A 25,162-nucleotide genomic window follows, 5' to 3' on the forward strand; every position below is an offset into this window, starting at 1 on the left:
AACTGCATTTGTCAGAAATGGTGGAAGTATTTTGTATGTTAGTTTTGTTTTTATCCTTATAGTTGCCTGATTCCTTATAGCAATTTCTTTCTCTTGTTTTTTTTTTCAGGATTAACAAACCTTGAGAACACATTCATCATTTTGTCAGGCTTGACCAATGAATTTTATAAAAACCTAAGGATATTTTGAAAATATCTGCCCAATAACTGCCCAAATTTCAGTCAAGGAGAGCCTATTAATAGAAAATGTGTCATACATTTTTAATCTGTGACTAATAATGCCTTAATTGTATGGTGAATGTCTGCTGGTGGAGGAAGAAGACCCCCTTTGTTAAGAAATTTTTTCACTGAAGAAGGCTGGCACCCCCCTATAGTATGAAGCCCTCTGAGAAAGGCTGGCTGCTTCTACTGCTGCCTGTTGTGTTAAGAGTTGTGTGCTCCTCCTTTATTAGTGTGAACCTTGGGGTGAAAGTGATGAAGGGACAATCTGTCTTCCTGTCAGAAGAAGACCTCAACTTTTCCATCCCCAGAGAGAAAGATGTCTGCAAAGTAGAAGTGATCAATGAGCCAATAACACAGAGGGTTGGGAAACTCACTCCACAGGTATTTGGGCTCTGCTTTGCTGCCTTGAGTATTAGTGTGTGCAGGTCTGGGAAAAACTAAAAAGGACTGCTTGATTGATTTTTGTTCTTCTTTGGGTAGTGACTAAAAGGAATGAAACTGAATGGTGTGTGGGATTCAGCTTTTGCTTATGTAGACAGCTGGCAGAGAACTGCAACCCTGAAATCCAAAAGCTGAGATCAGTAGCACGAGTGCACAGAAGTGAGTCTGGTCAGAGTCTCCTTTCACAAGTGAAGAATGGGTATTTCAAAACTTCCAGTTAGGAGATATCCTCAGTCTCTCACCTGCTTATTTTTCTCCCATGAGGGTAACCAGTGCCCCTTGAATAATGCATATCCCCCTATAGCATTTTGAATTTTAGTCACGGAGCCACCTACTTAAGGACCAATTAAGAAAAAATAATCACATACAATAAGTACATTGTGTGCAGCATTGTTTGTTCTGCTCTGCAACAGCCAAATTGTTAGCAGATGGCAAATACATTAAAACTCCCCAGTTTTCTTTTCAAATGTTGAGCTTGTAGGAATAATGAAATATATTTCACATATTACATTTCTGCTACTCATCTGCTTTACAAATTGCCCACCTGAGTTATAACAGGAAGGAGTTGAACACAGTTGTCATGAAAATGTAATAGAAGAAAAATGTATAGACAGAAGATAAATGGTTTTAATGGTTCATAACCAAGCAGGTTTTGGAGTTTGAAAAATTCTGGTTTGTGCCACAGCATACATTTTCGTGTGCTTGTATATGAATATAGTTTCTAACCTCCTTTCCAGGGTTTTTGGTGGCTTCTGTGAAGATAGGTGAAGGAGCACCAATCTCAATAGATTTTTCAAAACTTCTGGCTTGGTCATCAGTATTATTTTTGCAAACCACTGACAAGTACTTCAGCTGAATCAGCCCTCCTAAGGAGCAGAGGCATACCAGGGAAATCAGGAGGACAATGTGTGATCTTCTCTAGAGACTGCCTTAAGTAGTGTAGTGCATCTGCAGAAACTACCCAGGGCTTGTTTTCTGCCAGCCAGGAACACTGGCCTTACTACCCCCCCTCTACTTCCCCAAGTACAGGTTGGTCCCTGACTCCTACAAACATAGAACATTAAGGCTGGAAAGACCTCGAAGAACAATGAGTACAGCCATTAACCCAGCACTGCCAGGTCCACTAAAAACCACGTCCCTATATATAATTTTTGAATGTTTCCAAGTATGGTGATTCCACCATTTCCTTGGGGAATGTGTTTTAATGCCTGACCAACCCTTCAGTAAAGAAATTTTTCGTAATATACAACCTAAAGGAGAGGAGGAAAAGAGGGACTTACATGTGAAACCTACAGTGAACCTCTTCTGTAGGCAATCTGTCTGGCTGAGGAGTAATTTTGCTTTTAACTTCTGCCTCAGCTTCTATGTGCAGTAGGACCCAGGCATTTTGAAATAGCCACTTTGTCCTGTGTAACCCAACATCTTTCAAGCACAGAGCTAGAGGCCCTTTGCAAGAGATCCCAGGAGATGTGCATTCACTGCACCTTATTTTCCTGACCATCTCCCCTCTCCCAGCCCCACATCTATTAAGCAACTGCTCTTTCATGGCCCCGAATATCTGCCCAGGCAGCTGAGTGTGGAAGCTGAAGGCACACATGTAGAGGGAAGAGCTCTGTTGGGCAGGTGGCCCTAGGGCACCAGGCTGGACAAAGACTGTGCCTGCTAGTGGTGCCTGAGCTTTCACCATTCCTGAAAAAAGGTGCCAGAGTCTAGATCTCCTTGTGCCACTCATGATCTTTCTACAGGAAATTCTGCAGCAAGAAAATGTCTCTGGTATGATTTGGTTTACTTCCATTAAATTGGGTTATGTTCTAGGAATGTATGACAATTTAATTATAAATTGTAATTGAAAAGCAGTTGAAGTGGAAAAATCCAAAGCCCTACAGTAATTAGGAAAATATTTAGATTTCCTTTGTCTTACCCAGTGAATTTATAGACAATTAGAGTTGCCTGTTCATACAAAAGGAAAACATATCAGGAAACATAAACCAGATGTTTCTTTTTTGCAAAGCAGATTGTGTCTAAATACACATATAAACTGACTGTCAGTCAGTGGTAACAAACCTTTGTAGAAAGGTTCTAAATTTTCCAATCTCTTGTTACCAATTAAGATGTGGAACTAACGATGTCTTAAAAATAAGGACATTAATTCTTTGATATGATTTGACTCAGTGAGATGCATCCCTGAGTCCTAAGGGAACTGGTTGATGTAGCTGTAAAGCCACATTCCATAATATTTGAAAAGTCATGGCAGTCAGGTGAGGATGGCTACAGTAACCATCCTATAAAAAGGTAGATCTTTCCTGGGGGTTATTGACCTGTCAGCCTCTGCTCTGTTCCTAGGAAAATCATGGAACAGATCCTACTAGAAGCTGTGCTAAGGCACATGGAAGACAAGGAGGTGATTCAAGACAGCCAGCATGGCTTCACCAAGGGCAGGTCCTGCCTGACCCACCCCTTGGCTTTCTGTGAATGGAGTGACTCCATCAGTGGGCAAGGGAAGGGCTTGGATGTCTTTTATCTGGACTTCTGTAATCCCTTTGGCCTTGTCCCCCACAACACCCTTATGAAACCAAAATCCTACTGACTTTGAGGGATTTACACTGATTTATGTCAGTCAAGAATCTTACTTTCAGTGTACAACATTAAGCTTCTGAAGCTACCATACGAGTGGGTTTTGTATATAATATACATTTTTTTCTTTCTTCAAGATAGCATACCACATAACTACTTCTTAATTTTATTTTCCATTTTTGTAGACTATCACATAAGACTATCCGTTGTATTACTTAAATATCATGTTCCTTTATATTAGTTTCTACTAAGAAAGAAAGGACATTAAGTAAGAAAAAGGAATATTTTTTGGTTTTGTTTGAAAAAAAAGCAGAGCACATATTTCTACAGAATTTGAAAATAATGCACAACAGAACAGCCACAACATAGTCAAAATTTTCATCATATGAGAGTAATTTTGTTTTCCACATATTGTTCTTGTCATTCCTTTCTAAGCAGACCCAACAAATAAAACCAAGTGTACTTTCCATAAAACCACAGATTATTCCAAGAGATTAATCCATGTATATATATGTCTGAAAATCAACTATCTCATCAGTTTAAAAAAGCCCCAAAAAACAACTAAAAAAAGGAAAGACTTTGTACAATGCACTTCTTGATGGAAGTTAAAAGCAGGCAATAAATTTTAAAATTGCTTGGAATATAGAAAAATTATCACATTGCTTGAGCACCTAAGAATTACTTCAGTGGAAGTAGACCCTTTCACTAATAATGAAAGCTGAGAAACTCTAACTAATTCTTCCATTAGAGAAGGATGTAAGTTACATTCTGTGTAATGGTTAGAAAGAAACAAAGTTCAATAATTCTTAAATCCCTTAATGCAAATGTCATGAGGCGCTTCAGTTAAGCATGTACTAACAATTAATTTAGAATTAAATTATTACATAAATTTTACACCTAAAGTCAGAGCATCCAAAGATTTTCTCTATGAGTTACACTTTCAGTCAAAATTTTAGAACCTTACTAAAGTCTCTCAGCCATTTCACCATGGTCTAAAGTGGTTAGGGAAATGTACAAAATTCATGCATGGCATTTGCATGAATTGGCTCAAAGAATAATTTTCATGATTCTTTTGTCATATTTTAAAAATTACTGTCATTAAGAAATTACCTCTTATTTTTTGAAAAAAAAAAGGCTAGTCAGTCAGCCAGATACATATATTAACTGCTATTAGTTATGGCCTTATTATGCCTGTTGGTAAGTGTTGAACAAATTTCACTTTTGTCTGTGGAAGTCCATATAACCATTTGTGAATACTGCCCCAAATAATGCAATGAAAACTATGTTTAGATTCACAGTGAAATGCTTAGGAAATGCAGTGATTTTGGTTTCTTGCTGGCTAGAATATGCCTTTTCTCTCTGAAGATATGAAACATGAGCATCTTCCATCCTCCATGGACTGCATAGGGATTCCCTTTCATCACAAGGTTAACACAGTCTATCAATGCTAGGAGCTTTCAGCTGGTAATTCAGTAAAGAAACAATACTGTGAGGGAATTTTAAATTGCCAGTCTTGCCAATTGCAGTATTTGAGAACACGGAAATTGTTTTCCTCAGAGCCCAAATCCCTTTTCCAAAGAATGAGTGTGTCAAAGCAATCTCTTTTCTATTTGTGTCAGGCATGTTTCCTCATTGCCTTGCTTTCACAAACCAACCAACTATTAAATAAATCAATCTGCCTGAAAGCAGTGTCTGCCTTAGATGGTTAAACTATGGCCAGACAGACTCACAAATTTTGCCTATATCAGGTATGTTGTCAGAATTAGTCTCTTTTGAATTAGTTGGTAGGAAAGCATAGGTATCTGCTTGCTTTTGTGCTGTGGATTACATTGATTTTGGGGATGGATGTTTGTATGGCACAGAGATGATGTCTGATCTAGAAAAGAGCTACTGGTACAAAGTCAGTATCACAGAAACTGGGAACAATTCTAAGTTAGCTGTGTTGTACTTTTGTGGTATAATTGTGGTGGACATAAAGCAAGATTTACTATATAATCAAGCCATTGTCATGAGCAACTTTAAAAGTCAGTAAGTCTCAAATTATAATGATGGAACTGCTGGCTTTTCAGCACCACTGCAGTTGTATATACTGCTGGATATATTTACAGTCTTAACTCCACAGGCTGCAGTGGTAAAGAAGGTGAGATCAAACTATTTGTTGTACTGGGGAGGGACTTGGCAGCCTGAAACAATCACATACAACCTTTGCCCTTCTAATTGTGGTGTGCAGGCAGTCTCATGTTAAGTGGTTGCTCTGACTCCCACAAAGGGATCACAGTACAGGTGAATGAATACCTGTTCACAGAAATGAACTACATATTAAACATTTTGTTAGTCTGGTTCCAGGCACTCAGAGAGAAGTAGAGAAGGGGCTGTGAAGTTAACATCTTTGGCAGTGTGGTGCCAGTATATTCTTTCTCCTTCATAGGTTTTTGACTGCCACTTCCTTCCTAATGAAGTCAAATATACCCACAATGGATGTCCGATTTTAGATGAAGACATGGTCATGCTTAGGCTGTACAGGTAAGCAGCAGCTGCAGGTCACACTTCACTGTTACCAGGAGCCCAGCTGACCTTAGGAAGAACAATCAGTCCATTTTTTACAGTTAAAGCATGTTCTGCTGTACATGATGTAACCACTTAGATCCAGTAGCTGCATCATTAGTCAAGAAGTGACCATCTGTTTACAGAAACATTTCTCACCATGTATTGCAGATATGCTCATTTAACATGTATTATGTGTTGCGGGCTTATTACATGCAACCAATGATTTTTCATTATGCTATGGAAAATGGCAATAGCACTTTCAGAATACTGCATGTTTGTTCTCTGTTGTCCTGCTGATAGGGACAGACACTCATATACACACAGAGAGTAATATCTTCACACACATCCCCTTATAAGAAGGGGAATTTGGGCAGCAGGATCTATGTTATGGTGATTCAAGGCTTGAGCACACAAGAGAGAAATCAGTTCAAGTAATTCCATTTCAAAGATGAAGACAATGCCCATATCACAAAGCAATAGAAGACGGCATGAAGCATAACTGATTTTCTTCTGTCCTTTGCAGGTTTACAGAAACAGAAACGTTTGTAGAAACATTCACCCTTCATGTGCAGTTACTTGAGCCAGACTGTAACATCATAAAAATGCGCTCCCATGCGTTGGAGGTCCCTGAATACTACGGTCTGTCCAGGGTGATTGACAAGAATGTCCTCACCTTTGATTACGACAGGAAGATAAACCTGGATTGCACCATTTCCATAATCTCTTCGGAAACTCACCTGCCTGCTCATGGCCAGCTTATTGCTGGGAAAGTGCAGCAAGGGCAATTTGGTAGAGATCAGCCATGGAGCTTCTTCCCTGACACTAGTATGATGTGCTTTTGTTGTTTGCATTAGCACCTTCAGAGAGATGCAGCAGATTAAGTCTGGAGTAGTGGGCCTTTTCAGATGTGCTGTGTAACAGTGGGTTGTGTGAAATTTAGTGAACAGCTTGAGCTATTGTGGGCATGAAAGGGACATGAAGCTTTTGTGAGGCACCATGCAGATCACAGATCTGGGTCAATAATTCCTTGACCGGGTTCTGGCCATATTTCTGGCCCATAGATATGTGGACCAATGTGACAGTTTTGTGTGTGCCAAGACTCAGTAGAAACAGCACAGGTCGTTGCTGGAGGCCACCAAGGTAGGATGGAGTTGGAAGACATCAGATAAAAACAAAATCCTGTAGAAGAAATTAAGGAAAGAAGCCCTACTTTTCATCACACTGTCTCTCTCAGGGTTGCTTTAGCTACATGGGCAGGTTCCCCATGGTGGTTTCTGCTCTGGTAACTTTCACTATTGCTTTTGGGTTACAGAGCATAGCCTGGCCCAACAGTGCAGAAACAGGAGCTGTGCACAGGGACTAGGAGATATTAACAACAAAAAGATGAGCTGTGAAGAATTTCTGAGAATGGGAATTCAGTATCGACACCTTGACCCCCCCTCACCTGACACTGATTATATTCCTGTGAGGTTGGATCTCTCAGACAGCAGAAGCAAAACTCTGCACAAGGTAGGTTTTTATGTAAGTTTATAATGTCTGATTATCATCCTGTGGTTTTTGTCATTGTTTCTTTTTTTATGGTTTTTTTGCTCCTTGTCGCATTTGAAGAGAGATAGGAAGCCTTTAAATCTTTTCAGTTCTTAGAAATTTGCCAGCTAAGTTAATGAAAGGCATTATCTCCATGCCTCTATGATTAGACCATTATGGCTAGAGAGAAACACCTCTGATTGATTACTGTCACACATAAGTAGTTTATCCTGAAAGAAAAATTAATTCTGGCATAATTCCACAACTTCTGTACTGTGTGATCTGCACTGACTTCAGCATACATAGTAATTATAAGTTAGGAGCTCTGTGAACAGATTCAGTTAATAATAATTAATAGCTTGTGCATGTTTCTGTCAGATAAAGTTATTCATTAAACTCACATCAAATTAAGTCATTTCAGCCTCAAATAAGGACACAAATAAGACTAGTGAACCTGAAAGTCATATTCATGATGTCTCAATATTTACTCTAGGCATTTTCTAATTAAAATATTTTAATTTTTCTTTTCAAAATAATTATTGCTTTAACATGTACCATGATTTGCTATGTGAAGCTAGAAAAAATTTGATTTATTTTTTCACTTTACTTTGCCTGTTCAGTTGTCTCATTTTTTTCCTGTTGTAGACGGAGTATGCATGGCTCCCTGTTCAGATTAGAGGTGCTGTTCCCAACCAGATACCCAAAGCTGCCCCAATGGCAAAGTTCATCCTGGAAGTAGATCAATTTATTTTAACCCCTATTACAACCACAACCATTGATGCTGAAGACAATGAAACTCCAAAGTCCCTGCTTATATTCAACATCACCAAGCCACCCCAACGAGGCTTTATCACTCACCTCTCTGACCACACAAAACCTATTGGCTCCTTCACGTGGAAGGATCTCAGTGACATGCTCATTGCTTATCAGCCTCCAAATAACAGCCACACAGAGAGGAGGAGTTATGAGGTAACAGTGGGATGTGTGAACATGTGTGAACTGGTTTTCACCTCCTTAAGATAAAGTAAAATGGAAATAAATGTAATTGTATGTAATGGACATTTTTCAGGGGAAAAAATTTTTAAAACTATATGCAATACAGGAGCAGAGGCAAAATCTTTTATCACTTTCTCCTATGACACATCATCTTAACTAACACAAAATAGATGTTTATTGCTCATTCCATAAGAATTTCTTTGTACTGAAAACCTTTTATCCCCTCTGACTGAGAAATACCTAAACAGGATTTTTTTTTAGTAAGAGGAATAGTGAAATAACAGTGCTTGTACTTCTACCCAAGAGGCTTTGTAAAGATCAGTGGTGCCTTTTCCACACAGTTCTTATCCCTGCATAATGTAACTGATCTCTGTGACCTGTGCAGAGGTGACATATTTAAAGTCGTGAAAGATAGACTGGTCAAAGGCAGGATTGCTCTTTGGCCTAACAGCCTACCTGCTGTGATAATGAGGGTTTAGGGATAACAAAAAGGGGCTCCCAAGAGTTCCTGCTGGGAGTAGTAAAAGCATGTCACTAACACAGAGAGCATGATGGAAGTGATGAAAGAGGTCAGGTTTCTGTCTGCAGGTTCTTGAGTGAGTTATGAAATAACTGTCTGATAAGTTACTTAAGGAGTTATCCAATCAAAGCAAAATGGTTGGTACTAAAGTAATAAAACTGAACAAACAAGAAATCAGAGCAAGATAAGCTGAGGAAATGGTTGCCTGGAAAGCAGAGCAACAGCAACAGTAACTGGCAATTGATGCTGACAAGACTTGTCTCACCTTTCTTTTCTTGGCTCTCACAGGAACCCCATTTCCCTGTTTCCTTAAAGTGAGGACCAGACATCCTACCAAAATATCTGTTCCTTAAGTGCCTCATCTCTGTTCTGCTTTCAGCATTGTCTGATTGCAGGTTCCAGAATTTGACAGTTCTGGAATCTGAAAACTCAAGCGTTTGATTTAAAAAAAAAAAAAAAGATTCTGTACTAGTACATATATTTTCTGTCATACCTATTTCTGGTCCTACACATCTTAAAAGAGCAGGAAATGTCTCCCTCACTTTTTATTACTACTAGTTTAAAAAAGCTCTATATTAATTGGTGATTTAACTACCCAAATAAAATGAAAATTACACACACTACAAACTAAGTTTCACAGAATTCACTGCAAAGAGCAAAAAAGGCTCAGTTTTGTGCAGAACTTCCATGGCTCTTTTTAGAAGCTAAATCAAGTTTTGTTTATTAACATATTATCAGATGCCTGTAAGATCTCTCAGAAGAGAATGCACTATATGTGTTTTGGAGTACATTTGGTTTCCAGTTTTCAATAAGCAGTTTATCTGTTTTCACAACAGGTGGAGTTTGAGGTGCATGACTTCTACTTTGAAAGGAGTTTACCAATCACTGTGCATCTTTCTATCAGAACAACAGATACAAATGCCCCACGGGTTTCATGGAATACAGGTGAGATCTCTTATGCTAAGTTAATTTTGCTTCAGAATCAATAACATTTTGACACAAATATTTGTCAAAGCTCTAAAAATCAGATTTACACCTGGAGTCTAAGGATCATTAAACTGAAGGAGCAGAAATGTATTTTCCCCTATATCCATTTTGGAGGGAACATGTTAAAACAACTTGAAAAAGATCTAATGTCTTAACTGGAATGAAAAATAAAGAAAAAATAGTTACAGGAAAACTGTGATTTATTTATACAACATTTTCTTGAAGAATGGACTGTACATAAAAAGGTATGAACATTAAGGGTAACTTCTATGGAATAGGAAGAGTGGGGTAGCATGTAGGAAAGACCAAGGCTTGTTGGTGTTGTTTAAAGTGGAAGTGTGCAAAAATTAACAAGTAGGAAAAAGGGCATGATATACCACCAGCATCAAAAGCCTGGAAACCTTACAGGGTTAAGTCTAATTCAAACAGATTTATAATGCCTGCACTGGAAAGGAAACAGAGTCTCTCATCTAGAGTGCATTGATATTTAATCATCAAAAGGAAAAAATATAAGATCAACCACGTCTAGAAGTTAACACCAGGGAAAATGCAGTTTTCCTATGGTAGAAAAAGAAAGGATCTGAGAAGAAGGTGCCTCATGTTTTCCAGAGAAACCTCACCTGAAATGACTGTCTCATTAAGAAGGAGCACCGTCTTCTGTCAGGAAGATCAACATATGTTTTTAACAGCAGACTCACTAAAAAATCTAAATGCCCAGTTTCAGACATTGTGAGATTTCAAGTGCGATGCTCCTGTCAGTGCAAATGTCCAGAAATGTGCCTCATTAGATTATCAGATAATTAGAAACCAGATGTCAATGAAATTTCCTCCCTTACCTTTCAGATACCCCTCTCTGTGAGCCACAATTGCCCTACCCAAGACTGAAGCCATTGCACTGCTGGCTCTGAAGCCATCCACAGCAGGTGGCTCCAGAGACCCAATGGATGTCCTGCTTGACTTTCCACACTCACCACACACACACAAACAGACAAGTTTCTGTTACTGGCTCAGTCTGGGTTTCCCATATTGGAATCCTTGCTGTCGGTTTCCTATATGTAATTTAACTGTGGTGCAGCAGCACAAAATTAGCTCAAACTGGGTGCCTGCAGGGAGGTGCCCCAAACACAGGAATCCCTGACTTTTATACCCCCACAGTCTGTGTGTACTTGTTCCAGTGGTGATATTTGTTCTTGTTGCAGTCTCTGGGTGACCAGACACACCCCATGACCTCTTTTAGACCAGACACACCCCATGCCCATTGATGGTTCTTTGCCTGGGGCTCCAGATGTTTCCCTCCCCCCAGGACACAATGCGCAACTTACACGTGAAGCTACCTGCACTAGGTGCATTTTGCAACATCAGAATTGGTTATTTCTCTAAAAAAGATTCCTTAAAGACAATGAAAAAATTCAAGTATGTCAGAAGCTGTTGTCAGACTTTTAGGTGGCCTTAGAATCATAGCATTATAGAAGTATTAAGGTTGAAAAGAACCTCCAAAATTATCTTCATCTGAATATCACCATGCCCATTGTTTTCTGAACACTTCCAGTGATGGTGACTCCACTACTGCCCTGGGGAGCTTGTTGCAAAGCTAAATTACTCTTTCAGTGTAGAAATTTTTCCTAATATCTAAATCTCCACTGGAACACCTTTCACACATAGATGTGCAGATAGAATTAAATATTCTGAGTTTTTTCCTCTGGTTGGAAACACTTTTAGAAATGTTAGATGCTGACAGTGTCGTAACTCTCTGCTCTTTGTAGGGCTCAACCTCCTAGAGGGGCAATCCCGACCCATCACATGGCAGCACTTCCAAATTGTAGACAATGATGACATCCAAAATGTTCGCTTGGTCACAGTTGATGGCTTACAGCATGGGCAGCTCTCAGTCAGAGGTAAGTAATTTCAACTGCAGAGACTGGAAAAATGTCCTCTGTGATAAAACAACAGCTCTGCTCCCTCTGCTGACCACCTTCCCCTGCTACAACCACGCTAGGCATGCATATTAAAACAGGAATGTTCAAAAAATTCAGTATTTAAACCTTCATTTTCTTAATGTATGTTTACACTCCAAAGGCAAAATTTTAAAGAAATCAGCTATGCTTTCATTGAGAAACATGATTTTGGAGAAACACAGTCAATACATTTTCAGTTCTTACATTTTTGCTTGCAGATGTTAAGGAATGCCAAGTGATTTTGTTTTGTTGGCAAATACAGACAGCATTTGGATATAGTTGTTACTGGCAGCTTTAAGGTTTATTTCAAAAAGTTGAAATTAAATTAGACTTCTAACTCATTAGCCTTCCGCATTATCAATATCACTAGTTCTACTCTCCAGCATATCAGTCATCACAGTGCTTGGGGAAAAGGTTATGTAATGGAAATCACTCTGCTCTTGGCAGGGTGGGAACATGTTGCCACTATCATGTGTTCATGTAAAATGCATAACCTAAAGACATAAAGAAGCTATTTAAAGAAAAAGAAAGGTGGTGTTTTGAATATAGCAGATAGAGAACCTATTCAGAAGTAAAGTTAACTCCAGGAAACTCTGGACAAGTAGTCCAGTGTCTGCAAGATCATCCTCCTGCAAAGCTACAGACAGGAACTCTGTGCCGGCAGAGTGCTAGGTGGGTTGTAGCAGTGCTAGCAGTGCTGTCTCTCCCCAGAGACAGTGTTAGGGACGCTGTGCAGCCAGTCAGGGCCCATTTCCTGGTGGTAATCCTGCCTGTGCATACTGAGTTTGAGGGTTTCTCAGGCTACCATGCACCAGCCAGAGGTGGGTATTTTATCTCCAGTGACTGTGCCTTATTCTCTTTTGTCTCTCCTCATGCCAAGGAAAACATCACCACATATTCTGGAAATTGTCTTTTTTTTTGTAAAACCTTAGAGGAATGCCTGGCTTCTTTTCTTGGTGGCCCTGGGGAGATCATACCTTTTAGTGCCAGCTTGCAGTTCATGAATCCTTTAGCTTGCCTGAATATTTGTCTGTATGCATAACATTTCTAGTGAAGCAGAGGTATGAAACTGTCTTATTACAGACCGCAACCTCAACATACCAAAATCCCTACATCATTATATTTTACTTGAAATGAAATCCTTATCTTTAATTATAAATATATATATTTTGATATATTCTTCGATGGTTAAAATGCCTGTAAAATGCTCTGATAAGAAAGTAGAGGTTAAAATTAAAGTGGAAAAAATCACAGTTAAAAATCCTTGATATCTCCACATACCTTTAGTGACATTTGGAGGATTTTCTCTGCTGTCACAGTTACAAATTTTGCATTCTTATTAGATATTCCAACTCCTACAACCTTTTTTTTGATAGGTGAGGTTGCATTTGATTTTTCTAGTTAGCAACATGCTGTTCATCTCTCTCCCTCAATAATCTTCATATTAGTGGAAAGATACTTTTCTGGGCTGAACCACACATTTTTGATGTGTTTTCTTCCACTGTTTTAACAGGAAGGAAAGGATTCATGTTCACTGTCTCTGACATTCAGGCTGGAGTTGTCTACTACCATCATGATGACAGTGATTCTACTAAGGACTTTGTGGTATTTAGAATTTTTGATGGCTCCCACAGTATTCGCCATAAGTTTCCAATAAATATCCTCCCTAAAGATGATAGCCCTCCATTTCTGATCAGCAATGTGGTCATTGAAGTTCATGAGGGACAGACAATCCTGATTCAGCGCTCCATGCTCCATGCTTCGGACATGGATTCCAGTGATCACTACATACTATTCAATATTACCAAGCCACCACAAGCTGGAGAAGTCTTGAAGAAACCAGGACCAAACTTGCTAGGTAATGAAGCATATCCACGAATTTTTCTTTGTCCCCTCCTTTTAAAAATACAGTAAATGTTACAGTCAGACACCTTATTTTGGCTCAGGACAAATAGTGGCAAATTTGGACTTATTTAATTGTAGTTTAAAACCTCAACACTAATTAATGTTGATCTCTGCACTAGCATAACTGTCCCTGTGTACACAATTTATCCTGTAATTTTTCCATTTTGAGTCCATTTTCCTGGAGTTCTTTACTCCGGAAAAAGTATTGTTGTGAGTTAGTTTACATGCAAGGATCTGTGACAAAGTCAGAGCTAAGATATGATCCTAATTATGCTAAATGACGAGAAAACTCTTCTCCCATGTAATAACCCAGAAATTTCTGTGCTAGGCTGTAGAGGCTGCTAGTCCTGCAAATTCTCTTCTGACTTTTGAACAGGGCTTTTGCCCTGTTTGCTTCATTTTTGAATGGTCTTTAAGTGACACAGAAAAGAACGTGATGGTGATCTTCAGAAAATGTAGAAGACAATGGGAGAACATTTTGAAGGACTTGCTCCAGTTAGGGTGAAAAAGAGGACATTATACTTCTCCAGTTACTTGGACAACTAACTGCATAACTTTAATGTAGTATTAAAACCATGGAGTGTTCAATAGAAGATGAATTTTTCATTTCAACAGGGTATTCTGTCAACAGTTTTCTTCAGAGGGATCTGTTTAATGGAATGATTTATTATCATCATTTGGGAGGAGAAGTATTTGAAGATTCCCTTGAGTTTGTGCTATGTGATAGTCATGACCCTCCAAATCTCTCAGAGCCACAGGTATGGAATGGAAGCATCTTTGCAGTCTCCTGAATTTTTTCTTCAAATGGCTGATATCTTACATGTTCCAACAGGCTTTCAAATAAGACTGGTATAGATTTTTTCTGATGACAGTCATCACCAAAACCTGTGTTCTTTAGGGCTATTTCTTGTTCTTGCTTTGAATGGGATAATTCTCCCTGGCTGATTAAAGTTCATCAAAAAGACTTCTTCCTATGCTATAAAACAAAATGTTGAAAACAAATTGTATTTGGGGACAGTACAAACAAATTAAACAACCATCCTGAAGTCAACTGAGAATAGACTGTTTTTTTAATGCAAAAGCCCAACATACTAAATTTAACTTTGCATTTAATTTAAAGGGAAACCTCAAAGATTCAAAAGCTTTGCCTTTAACTGTTAAATACCTCCATTAATCATGTGTTGATGATATGGCATGACAGCCACATCCTGTATCTCACAGTCCAGTGATCCAATTCTGTGTGCTTGTTGGTTAACAGCTACTTGGGACACTCTCTTACTGAGAGCAATGGCTGATGATTCTACTGTCTCCCCAATTGCAGGTGATGATGGTTCACATTATCCCTGTGGATGACCAGCTGCCCAGAGAAGCTCCAGGAGTGACCCGCCACCTGGTTGTTAAGGAGACTGAGATTTCTCACCTAACTAAGAAACATCTCCACTTCATAGATGTGGAAGAGCAAGACAGGGAGCTCACATACACCATAACCACTTCCCCATTTTTCTCTTGCACCCATGGGTAGGTGCAACCTGACAAACCTTTCAGATGGGACAGGGGAATAACCCATGTAAGAGTAGCAGCCTCAGTGGCAGTAACATACTTGTGCCTCAAGTTCTTCCTCTGTTGAAAGTGCAGGTGACAATAGTTGGATGCAGTTCTCCTGCTGATGATTAAGGGTAAGCTAGAGCCTGAAGCAAGAGAGTAATACACAGAGTAATAAAAAATAGGTAATTCATAGTTGAACAAGAAATAAGAAGGAGTAAACCTTGTGAAATACTTTCCTTCGCTGCTTGTTTGATATGAATTTTACACTGACTTTTGGGATTCTGTACAGCCTCAAGCACAGGTCACAGCACCTTTTCTAACAGTTAGAATGGGGCTGACCTGCCCCAAACTGAGACCAGGAGGTCTGCTGCAGCTTTGTCAAAAATATGTACCAGACACTCCTGATTGTGGACTAGGAAGATGTGGAGCAGAAAACAGGCAAAACACACTATGGGAGCAAGGGAGGTATGGAATGAATGGGCGCAGTAGCAGTTTAGAGCACTGGTGTTGTTATCTCATTAGAACATCAGCAACAATTTGCTAAATAAAAAGTTTAAATCCAGAAATTGCATGGTTTAAGCTGAAGATTAACACTTTCAATTTTGACCTCAAGCAGCGAAGGATCATTATGTAGCTGGGAGAGAAGGCTATTTTCCTAATCAGTCAAATAGCCACATGGTTATCCAGTTTGCTGGTTACTGCTGTTGGAAAGCTGGGTTGCTGGAAACCAGTTAATTTCAGAGTTTATAAAATGCATGAAACTAGAAATAATTAATTTTTCCACTTCAAGATAAATGCAGGTGTGTAAGTAATAATAATAATACTGTGATGGACTAGACTTGAGGGTGGTGTAAATAGTATCTGGGGTGTGTAGAGAAACACTCGCAGTAATTCTTGTTTATGAGATGATTTTTCATGATCATCCTGAAAAGTATCTCTTTTGGTCAGTTTTCTGTGGTAATGTTAAAATGGATAACAAGGATGGAAGGAAGGAAAATATTTTTCCTTTCAATGCAGGTGGAAGTTTGAAGCTAATTTGAAATGCAAGATTGAGATACTTGGCTATTTTTCTTGTTCTTTGGTATTGCTAGCCAAGATGTGACATACATATTTTTGTGTAGCTACTCAGATGCTGGGAAGCTGTTTATGGTGGACACCATCCCCAAACTGGTCAAGGATCCTACTGCTCTTGCACTGCGGTCATTTACTCAGGTTTGTTATGCTACTTGATACCATAATGAGTTCTAAACAATTTAAAAAAGTTACAAGTGTACAGCTTTTATTTGACAGGAAAACAAGAGGTGAAAACTGAGGAGCAGTACTATCACAATCTTTGCTTAAGAAGCTCAAAACTCTCTTATTCCAGTACCAGATTTTAAAACAAATTTCTATCATGTTTCAGTTTTTCAGTATGTAAACACAAATATCCTAAAACCAGCAGGGGCTACAGTTGTTTGGGTAGGCTGAATTTGGCTTCATATGATGAAAGAGGAATGAAAAAGTATGAAAAATGTGGAAATGAGATCTTGAACTGTTTCTTGGTTCATCTCAGTGTCTCCTCCAGTAGTGCTGGATAGAACAGGCTGGAACAGACTTTCTCAGGATTTTGTAATTCAGTTTTCATGCTTTTGTAGTTTGACAAATAAGTATTACTAAAGTGACCTGTTTTATATCCTGCTGTATGGTTAAAGTTGCATAATGATCATTGCAGAACCATAATGAGAGCTCTGACCCTACAGACCCGAAACCATATGCCTAATATGGGTAGGCAATCTGGATGCAAGATTTTAATGTTCCTATCACTGGCCTCACCATGAAACACAGGGCATGCACTTACTATTCATACTAATGAGGGCAAATTCAGCTGCTATGGGAGATGTTAGCTTTTATGAATTGCTTATTTTAAAGTCACAGTTAGAAAAGGTCCTTGGACCAGCATTTTGAAATGGATCCATAAAGCAGTTTAGGCCATGACTTCTGCTGTCACTTCTAAACCATATCTGTATTTTTTTGCTAGAAGTTTGAGTACTTGAACGTGTACTCACCTAATTTGTATCTAAAGATGCATTTAATCAAAGTATGGCTAGTAGCTAAAGCGTACAAAATTTCTAAAGTTTATTTTGATTGCTGGATAGCACCTAAACAGGGGATGATAAAGATCCCTAATGTCATGGATTATGAATATCCCCATCATCTCCTCTTACATGCGCCCTTCTTCTCTTTTTGTAGCATGCTGTGAACTATATGAAAGTTGCTTACATGCCACCCCTGCAGGACATCGGACCCGAACCTCAGCAAGTCCAGTTTGTTTTTTCTGTCAGCAATCAGCATGGAGGCACTTTGTATGGGATTTGCTTCAATATTACAATTCTTCCTGTGGACAATCAAGCCCCAGAGGTAGGATAGTGTGTAGGGTAGAAAAGTGAGAAGGAAGGACTTGGAAATTACTTTGGGTAGAAACAAAATGAAGAGAAACGTTCTGATTTTACTGAGTTAAAAAAAGAATTTTCCTTGGTATCAGGGTTTCAGAGTCTTGCACACAGCTTGCATTGGGATAGAAGTACCTGGTGAGTACTTCTATAGTGGAGTCTAGTGAGTGTGGAATATCAATTTTCTTGTTAAGCAGAGGACTACCTTTGGCATCTATATATCTGTGCAAAAACATATATGTTGCATCTTGGTTAGCAAAACTGCTTCCCAATATTTTGTGTTGCTTATTGCCTTAGGAGGTCAGAAGCCTCCAGAAATGGGATGAGAATGAGGATGCACATATTATAGCCCACTGTTGGTAATTTCTTTAGCTTTTTCTAACACAGCAGAAAAGAGATATCCTTTGGCATATTTTTTTTTTTTATTGTGTCACATATCCTTATAGCACAGCAAATGGGAATAACCCTGTTTGGTGTGTGTTTAGAGGTGCGGCAGTATGGAAAGCTCAGCATTTCTCCTCCCTGCAGGTTTTTGCAACCCATTTGAGAGTGCAAGAGGGTGGCACGACCCCTATTACAGAGGGACACATTCTCATCTCTGATTCAGACACGAAACAAGAGCATCTCTTCCTGCTCCTGCAGAGGCAGCCACAGCATGGGGTAGTGGAGCTGAAAAACATTCCCATGAATGGAGGTGACAGGCTTTCCTGTGAGGACCTGCGTACCCTGGCAGTCAGGTTAGAGGAGTGGTGGCTCTCTTTTGTGGTAGCTGAGGCTCTCAGTTGAATGAGCTACAGCCTGAAGTGGAGCAGGGCTCACCATAGTAGTGCTCACCATAGCTATGGCAGAGCTGCTCCAGAAGATTGCTGGCTGAACCTTGGGATTGCAATGTCACCATGAAATGAGCATTGAGTGGCCAGGAAATGGGAGTCAGCATGTCTGCTGTAAATAGATTTCTCTATAAAAGCACTGCTCCATGCAGGTGAGGAGACAAATTCTGTATTCAGCCATGAAGTTCCTGTGAAGAAGACACTGGTGCCAGCTTTTTTCTTTTAAGAAAGTTGTGTGTTTATTAAGCTCGGTTTGTTTACAAGAAAACTTTTTTAAACATTAATTAATGTAGAGAAGATAATTTTGCTTCTTTATTTGTGGCAAGAAGAAGACATGACACATGCATGCAGAGTTAGAGCTTCCTAGCTCTATTTCCATCACTTAGAAAGTAGGCACTCACCACAGTCCTGAAATACATGTTTTACTAAACACCTCACAAGCAGCCAGGACATAGATGGCAAATCCTTAGGGAAGTCTTTTTCCTGACTGATGAATGGTTTACTTTGGGAGTTTTCTTCTTGTAACAGACCCCAAAAACCCTTTGGAGAAACTCTGATTCAGAATCAGCAGGGTTAGGCGTACACCCTTACACAGGGAGGGATACACATTGTAAGGCATGACCAGAAAGCATGGATTCTTTTTATCTGTGAAAAATCTGTGTAGCTCTGTAATCTTTTTTCCACAGATATCATCATGACAGCTCTGAGACTCTCACTGATGAAATTTTCTTTGTAGCCTCAGATGGCATCCATTTTGTAGAGTTCATCCTGCAGGTCAAGGTCAGTGTGTTGCGTGTTTCTGAGAGCAATTGTCTGTGTGGAGGCAAATGGTTCAAAGCTTGACCTTTGAAAGTCCTTGCATTACCTTGGAAACTGGAAGATAATGGATATGTTAGGCTTCCATTTCAACAGTAGTTTTCAAGTTCATGTGGCAAAATTAAGAGGAGCTTTGACTTGCACTTTGTACTTAAACTATAATTATCTAGTTTGGTTTACTTATGTCTTTTATTCTTAATTCAGCTGGTTTCTTTTTGCTTATAGAGAAAGCTCAGTGTAATCTTACAGTGGCATCAAACTGTTAGTTTGAGCTGCAAAGCAGTGTACTGAAACAACTGGCTTCCACTGAAATCAACGGCAAGAAAATTTAAATTATTTTTCTGATTAGGTGTTGCCTGTGAATGATGAGCTACCTGTTATGCAAACAGGCCTTGTTCCCATGCTCCACTGCCTGGAGGGTGAAGAAGTAGTCCTCTCCTCGGAGTACATTTATGCCACAGATGTGGACAGCGATGACATGGAGCTGGTGTTCATGCTGGCCCGCCAGCCCCACCATGGGGTAGTGAGCAGAGCTGGCACTGCCGTGGATCGTTTCTCCCAGGCTGATGTCATCGCTGGCTTAGTCACATACAAGCACACCAGTAAGTGAGCTAAGGACACCATTAGAATGAAAGGTGGTCAGACAAGTATTAGTAAAAAAATATCTTAACCTTAATCCACGCCTTTGCAGAATTCCAGTAGGAACTCAGAAACCATGCGTTGTGACGAGGGAAAAAAATAAACTGGCTTTAAAAAAGACCTGTCTGGTAGACAACTACCAAATGTTTTAATATGTTCTCCAGATCCCTGCTTGAACTGAAAATTATATTCGAACAAGTATATGAAAGACCACAATCCAGGAGGAACACTTTCACTGTTCCTGACAAAATATCTTGGGCTTTTTTGACAAAATTATCATTGAGTACAAACGACAGTATTTTGATATATTTTATGGCAGTAAAACCCCACATTTTTACTTCTTCCTTGCCTCTCCAATCTAGAAGGCTATCTACTTTGGACAGCTCATAGTCTTTCCATACCACAAGATAAAGAAAGTTCTGACTTTCTTAAAGACAAAAAAATGTTTAAAATGCTTTTTTTGTGGTTTTATTGTTAGTACCTTTTTTTTAAAAAAAATTACTGGCAGAAATCAAGGGCTGGTAAACTCCCTTTCTTACTTAAATTTATCCTTTCATTTGGATTGATTTATCCTTTCTACATCTCTGAATAGCAGCTTTGGTTTTTTTCCCCTGAAACATTCTGGTTTTCTCTTTAATTATTCTGTAATTCTGTGTTAGCATAGAGAATAGATGTGGTATTTTCAAGCTTGGCACTATCTAAAATGAGCAGCTGGTATTTGAAAAGGAAGTACTTAATTGTGGCCACCAACAACAAACTTTTCTTCTGCATTCTAAAGACATCACATACTGTATTTTAATGACAATATTTTGCAGAGGCAATGAAGTTGTACTACCAAGGGTGTAGTGTTTGTGGTTTTCATTTCCAAATTTCTAACATTAAATGTGCTGTCAGCAGGTATCACAAGAGAAGTCTGGGAGTCACTTTCCTTTGCAGGCTGCTTATTAATGATATCTTGCAGCAATGCAAGACACAGGCTGCCAGAAGTGCTGACAGCTGGAATGCTCTGAGCCCACAGATGCTTCTTGCAGGGGGTGGCAGTTCCCCAGTGCTGTACCAGTGCACACTTTAAATGTGATTGCATATAGGCATAATATACAGTACAGTAATAAAGTACAGCAATAAAGTACAGCCCTTGTTATAGTCTATTTTGTAAGGATAAGAAGCACATAGGAATACACGCATTACTTGCTGTATTAAATTTTTTCTTTTGAAAGAGCATGGATATTACCATTTCTCATAGAGGAAAACATATATAAAAGAAAGATTTTCCTACATTCCTTGAGAAGAAGTGCAGAAAAAACAATTTTCCCACACAATATAAATTTTGTACATACATTAGTGCACAAAGAACAGAATCTTGAGGACTATTAGCCATGTTATTACAATATAACATAATATCATAACATTAGAATTATAACATTATTATTACTATAACAATACTAAGACTCTTTTCTACACCCTCTTTTTATATCATAGAAGTGAGCTGGTTAAAATTAATTATTAACAACAAACCAAATCTCTAACCAAGCAGCACCCCACCAATCAGAATTAAGAATTCCAGTAATTTTGCTGCTGCTTTCTTTTTCTTTTGACTTGATATTGAAGACTGTCCTTGCAGGATAAAAATTAGTCTTCAGGAAGTTTTGGTAAATAATTTCTTCTAAATATTTTTTCCCAGGTGGTGAGATTGGCCTGACTCCTTGCATTGAGATCCTAACCTTGATTGTCTCTGATGGCGAGGCTGGCTCAGATGTGGAAGACTGCTGTTATGATGGACTTCCTTCCCCTCCAGTTTCACGTGATGATCCCTTTCCTGTCTATGACCTTAACATCACTGTGCTTCCAGTGGACAACCAGCCTCCATCAATTGTAACCGGTGAAAGCTTCCTCTCAATATAGCAGTACAAAGGGGGCTACCCAGTGCTGTAATGGCTAAAGACTCAGGGTGGCTTTTTTTGTTATTTGATTTTTAGCATTAGAAATAGTTAGTTGAGATCAGCATACAAAAGTTTTGTATCAGAATTTTTGTCAATTTTATTTTCATTTCCTTGTACAGTGCAAACACCCAATCCAGCTGCCAGTGCAAGTATGATCTGGCTGCTCTTCAGCTGCATGTTTAAAGCATGCAATTAGAGATAAGAGCACTCAGATCTGCTCCCCACCATGTCTACATGCTAATTCCTGCATATGTAAGCTATGTCTAGGTAAAAGTGATCTATATCTTGTCCCTGAACTGAATTCATGGCTCAACAAGAATCAGGTTTATACAGGGCAAAAGTATAACCATAAATAACCATAAATAGAGATATTTATTTACCTTTGTGTGTAGAACATAAAACAGAAATTTGGGACAGAATCATTATATTTAATTATTCTAGCAAATAAAGACAAAAGTTATACATTAATAGATATGAAGCCACATTTTCTCAACTACTCTTCAGAATCTAAGAAATTCAGTTAAAATGGAAATAGAGTTCATAATGTACATCTAGTCCAACTGCAGCCCATTATGTGAAATTTCCATCAATTTCCTGGGCTTTTTAGTGTTGTCTGTGGTGTACATATTAAAAGTATGTTTTCTATATGCTTGTGTCTTTCAATGTCATTTGTTTGTAAATATCAGGTATATGTTATGTATCTCAGAGACTATTTAAGCATATGTATGAGTAGTTTTGTAATTTGCAGGCGCTCACCCAAGTAATGTTCTGGAAATGAAGCATTGTCCCAGCAGGGAAATTAAGCAGTGATGCATGAAAAATTGTTCATTACGAGTAATTCTTAACAGCACTCATGTAATTAATGCTCTGACAAACAGAGGTAACAACTGTTCTTGAGCAGTACATAAACCTTAGCTAATAACTTAACCAGTAAAAAAATTTCATGATCCTCTTCTTCTCTACTTCTGTGATGGCAAAACCAGAGATGTCAGTGAAAGCAGAGAAGAAAACATTAAAACAAAACCCCTCAGTAATTCAGTATTTGTTGTATTTCCTCCCTTTGTTATTATTTCCATTCTTATTAAAAACAACAGTAAAATCAGCTCATGACCAATAATGCTTAACATGTTTTTTGTGCACAGGTGCAAGCTTTGTGGTGGAGGAGGGCTCCTCAGCAGCCCTTACTACCAAACATTTGTTTGCCACTGACCCTGACACCACTGCAGATGACTTAGAGTTTGTGCTGGTTTCTCCTCCCCAGTTTGGTTACATTGAAAACATACTGCCTTCTCCTGGGTTTGAGAAGAGCAACATTGGAATAAGCATAGGTAAGTCTTAACAATTTAGGATAATCAAGCAGATTAGATCTGGAGGGCTTGTGGAAAGCTCTGCAGTGGGCGCTGGTGGCGCAGATGCAGGTGTGGGCATTCATACAGACTTATGAGGAATGCAGGTGCTGACAAATGAAGAGCAGTGGGACTTTGTGAAGGAGTTCAAAGGGAGACTAAAGCAATGCAAATGTGAAGAATCGGCCCTTGAAGCAAACAAGGTAACACTTGTATTATGCATCCAGCTGAGATCTCTTAGAAGTCACGACACGAGATGCAAATCTGCTCTCCCTGCCTTTCTCTTCAGTCCCCCATGAAAGACTCCAGTGTCCCTTCACCTACACCTCTGCCAATTAAATGCAGTAGCCTGGATCCCACATTTGTTTCCAAGCAAAGTTGCAGAAGTGATAGAGGTGGTGTTTGACTTAGATGACAACTTCCCTTGTCCACTTTCAAACTGTGAAAGGCAGTTTCACCCTCAGCAGAACACATTGTGACAGGATTTTTAATGCTATCAGCTTTTACCAGGCATCTGCAGCTGGAAACGTGTAATCACTGAGTCTTTAAGTTCTCCTTTTTGTGGTCTGTCAGTCAAAATGTAATTAGAATAATATAATCATAGAATCATTTAGCTTGGAAAAAGCATCAAATCCAGCGATTAACCTAGCACTATCAAGGAATCTTGGACCTCAGACATTTTCCTACCTATTATTTGAGTTGGTTGTATGTGGGCTCAGTTTTGCAGTCTGAACTGAAAAGTGAGAAGCTTCAGAATCCCACCTGAAGCAAAATTATGCATTTTTGGGGGGGAAAGAGCTTGTTTCCTGCAGTAACATGTGCAATGTAACTCTCACCGTCAAAAAATGACAAAGAACTTAAAAAATTCAAGTTATTTATTCTTTGAAAAAAGACATAGTTTCAATTTTTTTGATGATGGATAAGACTAGGAGACATGAAAGTATTGTGCTAACTCATTTTCTTTTTAAAATCTGTAGGTTCATTTCAGCTGAAGCACCTGAAAGCCATGAATATAAACTATGTTCAAGCCAGGCACGTGCGAATGGAACCAACAGAAGACAAATTTGTACTTTATGTCACTGATGGGCTACATCGCTCAGCAGAGACTCCATTTTTTGTGCTAATCAGCCCAACCAATGATGAAGTTCCAGAATTCATAGTCAGGAATATTACTGTAAGGAAATAAGCAAAATGCCTGTCATAGAACTACTTTAACCAGAAACCACTCTTTAATATAAATAAGAACATTGTCCTTATACCTGTTTCTCTGCATATTTCCCTTACTTTTTGTTGTTCAGCCTACTTCAAGAACCAGCCCAGTGAAATCCCATGTAAACCTATAAGACAGAACTTCAGTGGGATAGGAGCAGTGCATAGGTCTTGGAAATTTGCACTTAAGTAAAAAGAAGTGATCAAATCTTTAAACAAATATGTGATCTAGAAAGCAGTGAAGATCTTTCATCTCCTTCTGCATTCCTAAGAGCTTTCACATTTTTAATAGAGTATTTTTAAATATTTCTGGCATTGCTTCTCCCCTCTCTGTAGACTGTCATTAATATAAATAATTCCATGAACAGAGTGTAAACTTACTGAAAAGTAAAAAGTGGATGTATAAATCTATATGCATCCACATTTTTAGATACCTTTATATATTAAAAGGCTTTCCCCTTTGTGCATTTCTGAGCACTAGATTTGGCACTGATTTAACGCATTTTCTATTAATCTGGGACAAAACGATCTCCTTATTGAAACTTCTCTCTTCATCACTGTAACCACTTTCTCTGTCTCTTAAACTGGTTGAAATCAGTGGCTGGTTAAAAATCTACTTGGTAAGGGTGGATGAATCAAGAGATACACTTGTACACAAAAATACTCATGAAACCACACTAGAGTTCTATGATTTCTTTTTATGTAAAATAATTGGATACTTTTTCTCTCACATTC

At 38.8% G+C, this 25,162-nt stretch overlaps 1 protein-coding gene across 1 annotated transcript in view; it reads left to right on the plus strand.

Annotated features, from left to right (window-relative positions):
* Positions 1-374: 374 nt before the first annotated feature.
* Positions 375-25,162, plus strand: part of FREM1 (FRAS1 related extracellular matrix 1) — a 56,557-nt gene continuing 31,769 nt past the window's right edge. Inside the window, exons 1-18 of the mRNA XM_066569418.1 lie at positions 375-602; positions 5,665-5,759; positions 6,307-6,608; positions 7,096-7,292; positions 7,956-8,279; positions 9,663-9,771; positions 11,577-11,708; positions 13,282-13,626; positions 14,289-14,431; positions 14,995-15,191; positions 16,340-16,430; positions 17,448-17,615; positions 18,176-18,384; positions 19,164-19,257; positions 19,643-19,895; positions 21,614-21,811; positions 23,015-23,200; positions 24,196-24,392. Coding sequence (XP_066425515.1) covers positions 375-602; positions 5,665-5,759; positions 6,307-6,608; positions 7,096-7,292; positions 7,956-8,279; positions 9,663-9,771; positions 11,577-11,708; positions 13,282-13,626; positions 14,289-14,431; positions 14,995-15,191; positions 16,340-16,430; positions 17,448-17,615; positions 18,176-18,384; positions 19,164-19,257; positions 19,643-19,895; positions 21,614-21,811; positions 23,015-23,200; positions 24,196-24,392 — 3,468 coding nt within the window. The remainder of the gene's footprint in view (positions 603-5,664; positions 5,760-6,306; positions 6,609-7,095; positions 7,293-7,955; positions 8,280-9,662; positions 9,772-11,576; positions 11,709-13,281; positions 13,627-14,288; positions 14,432-14,994; positions 15,192-16,339; positions 16,431-17,447; positions 17,616-18,175; positions 18,385-19,163; positions 19,258-19,642; positions 19,896-21,613; positions 21,812-23,014; positions 23,201-24,195; positions 24,393-25,162) is intronic.

This window comes from Molothrus aeneus, chromosome Z (assembly GCF_037042795.1).
Source record: "Molothrus aeneus isolate 106 chromosome Z, BPBGC_Maene_1.0, whole genome shotgun sequence".
In the NCBI taxonomy this organism is placed as follows: Eukaryota; Metazoa; Chordata; class Aves; order Passeriformes; family Icteridae; genus Molothrus; species Molothrus aeneus.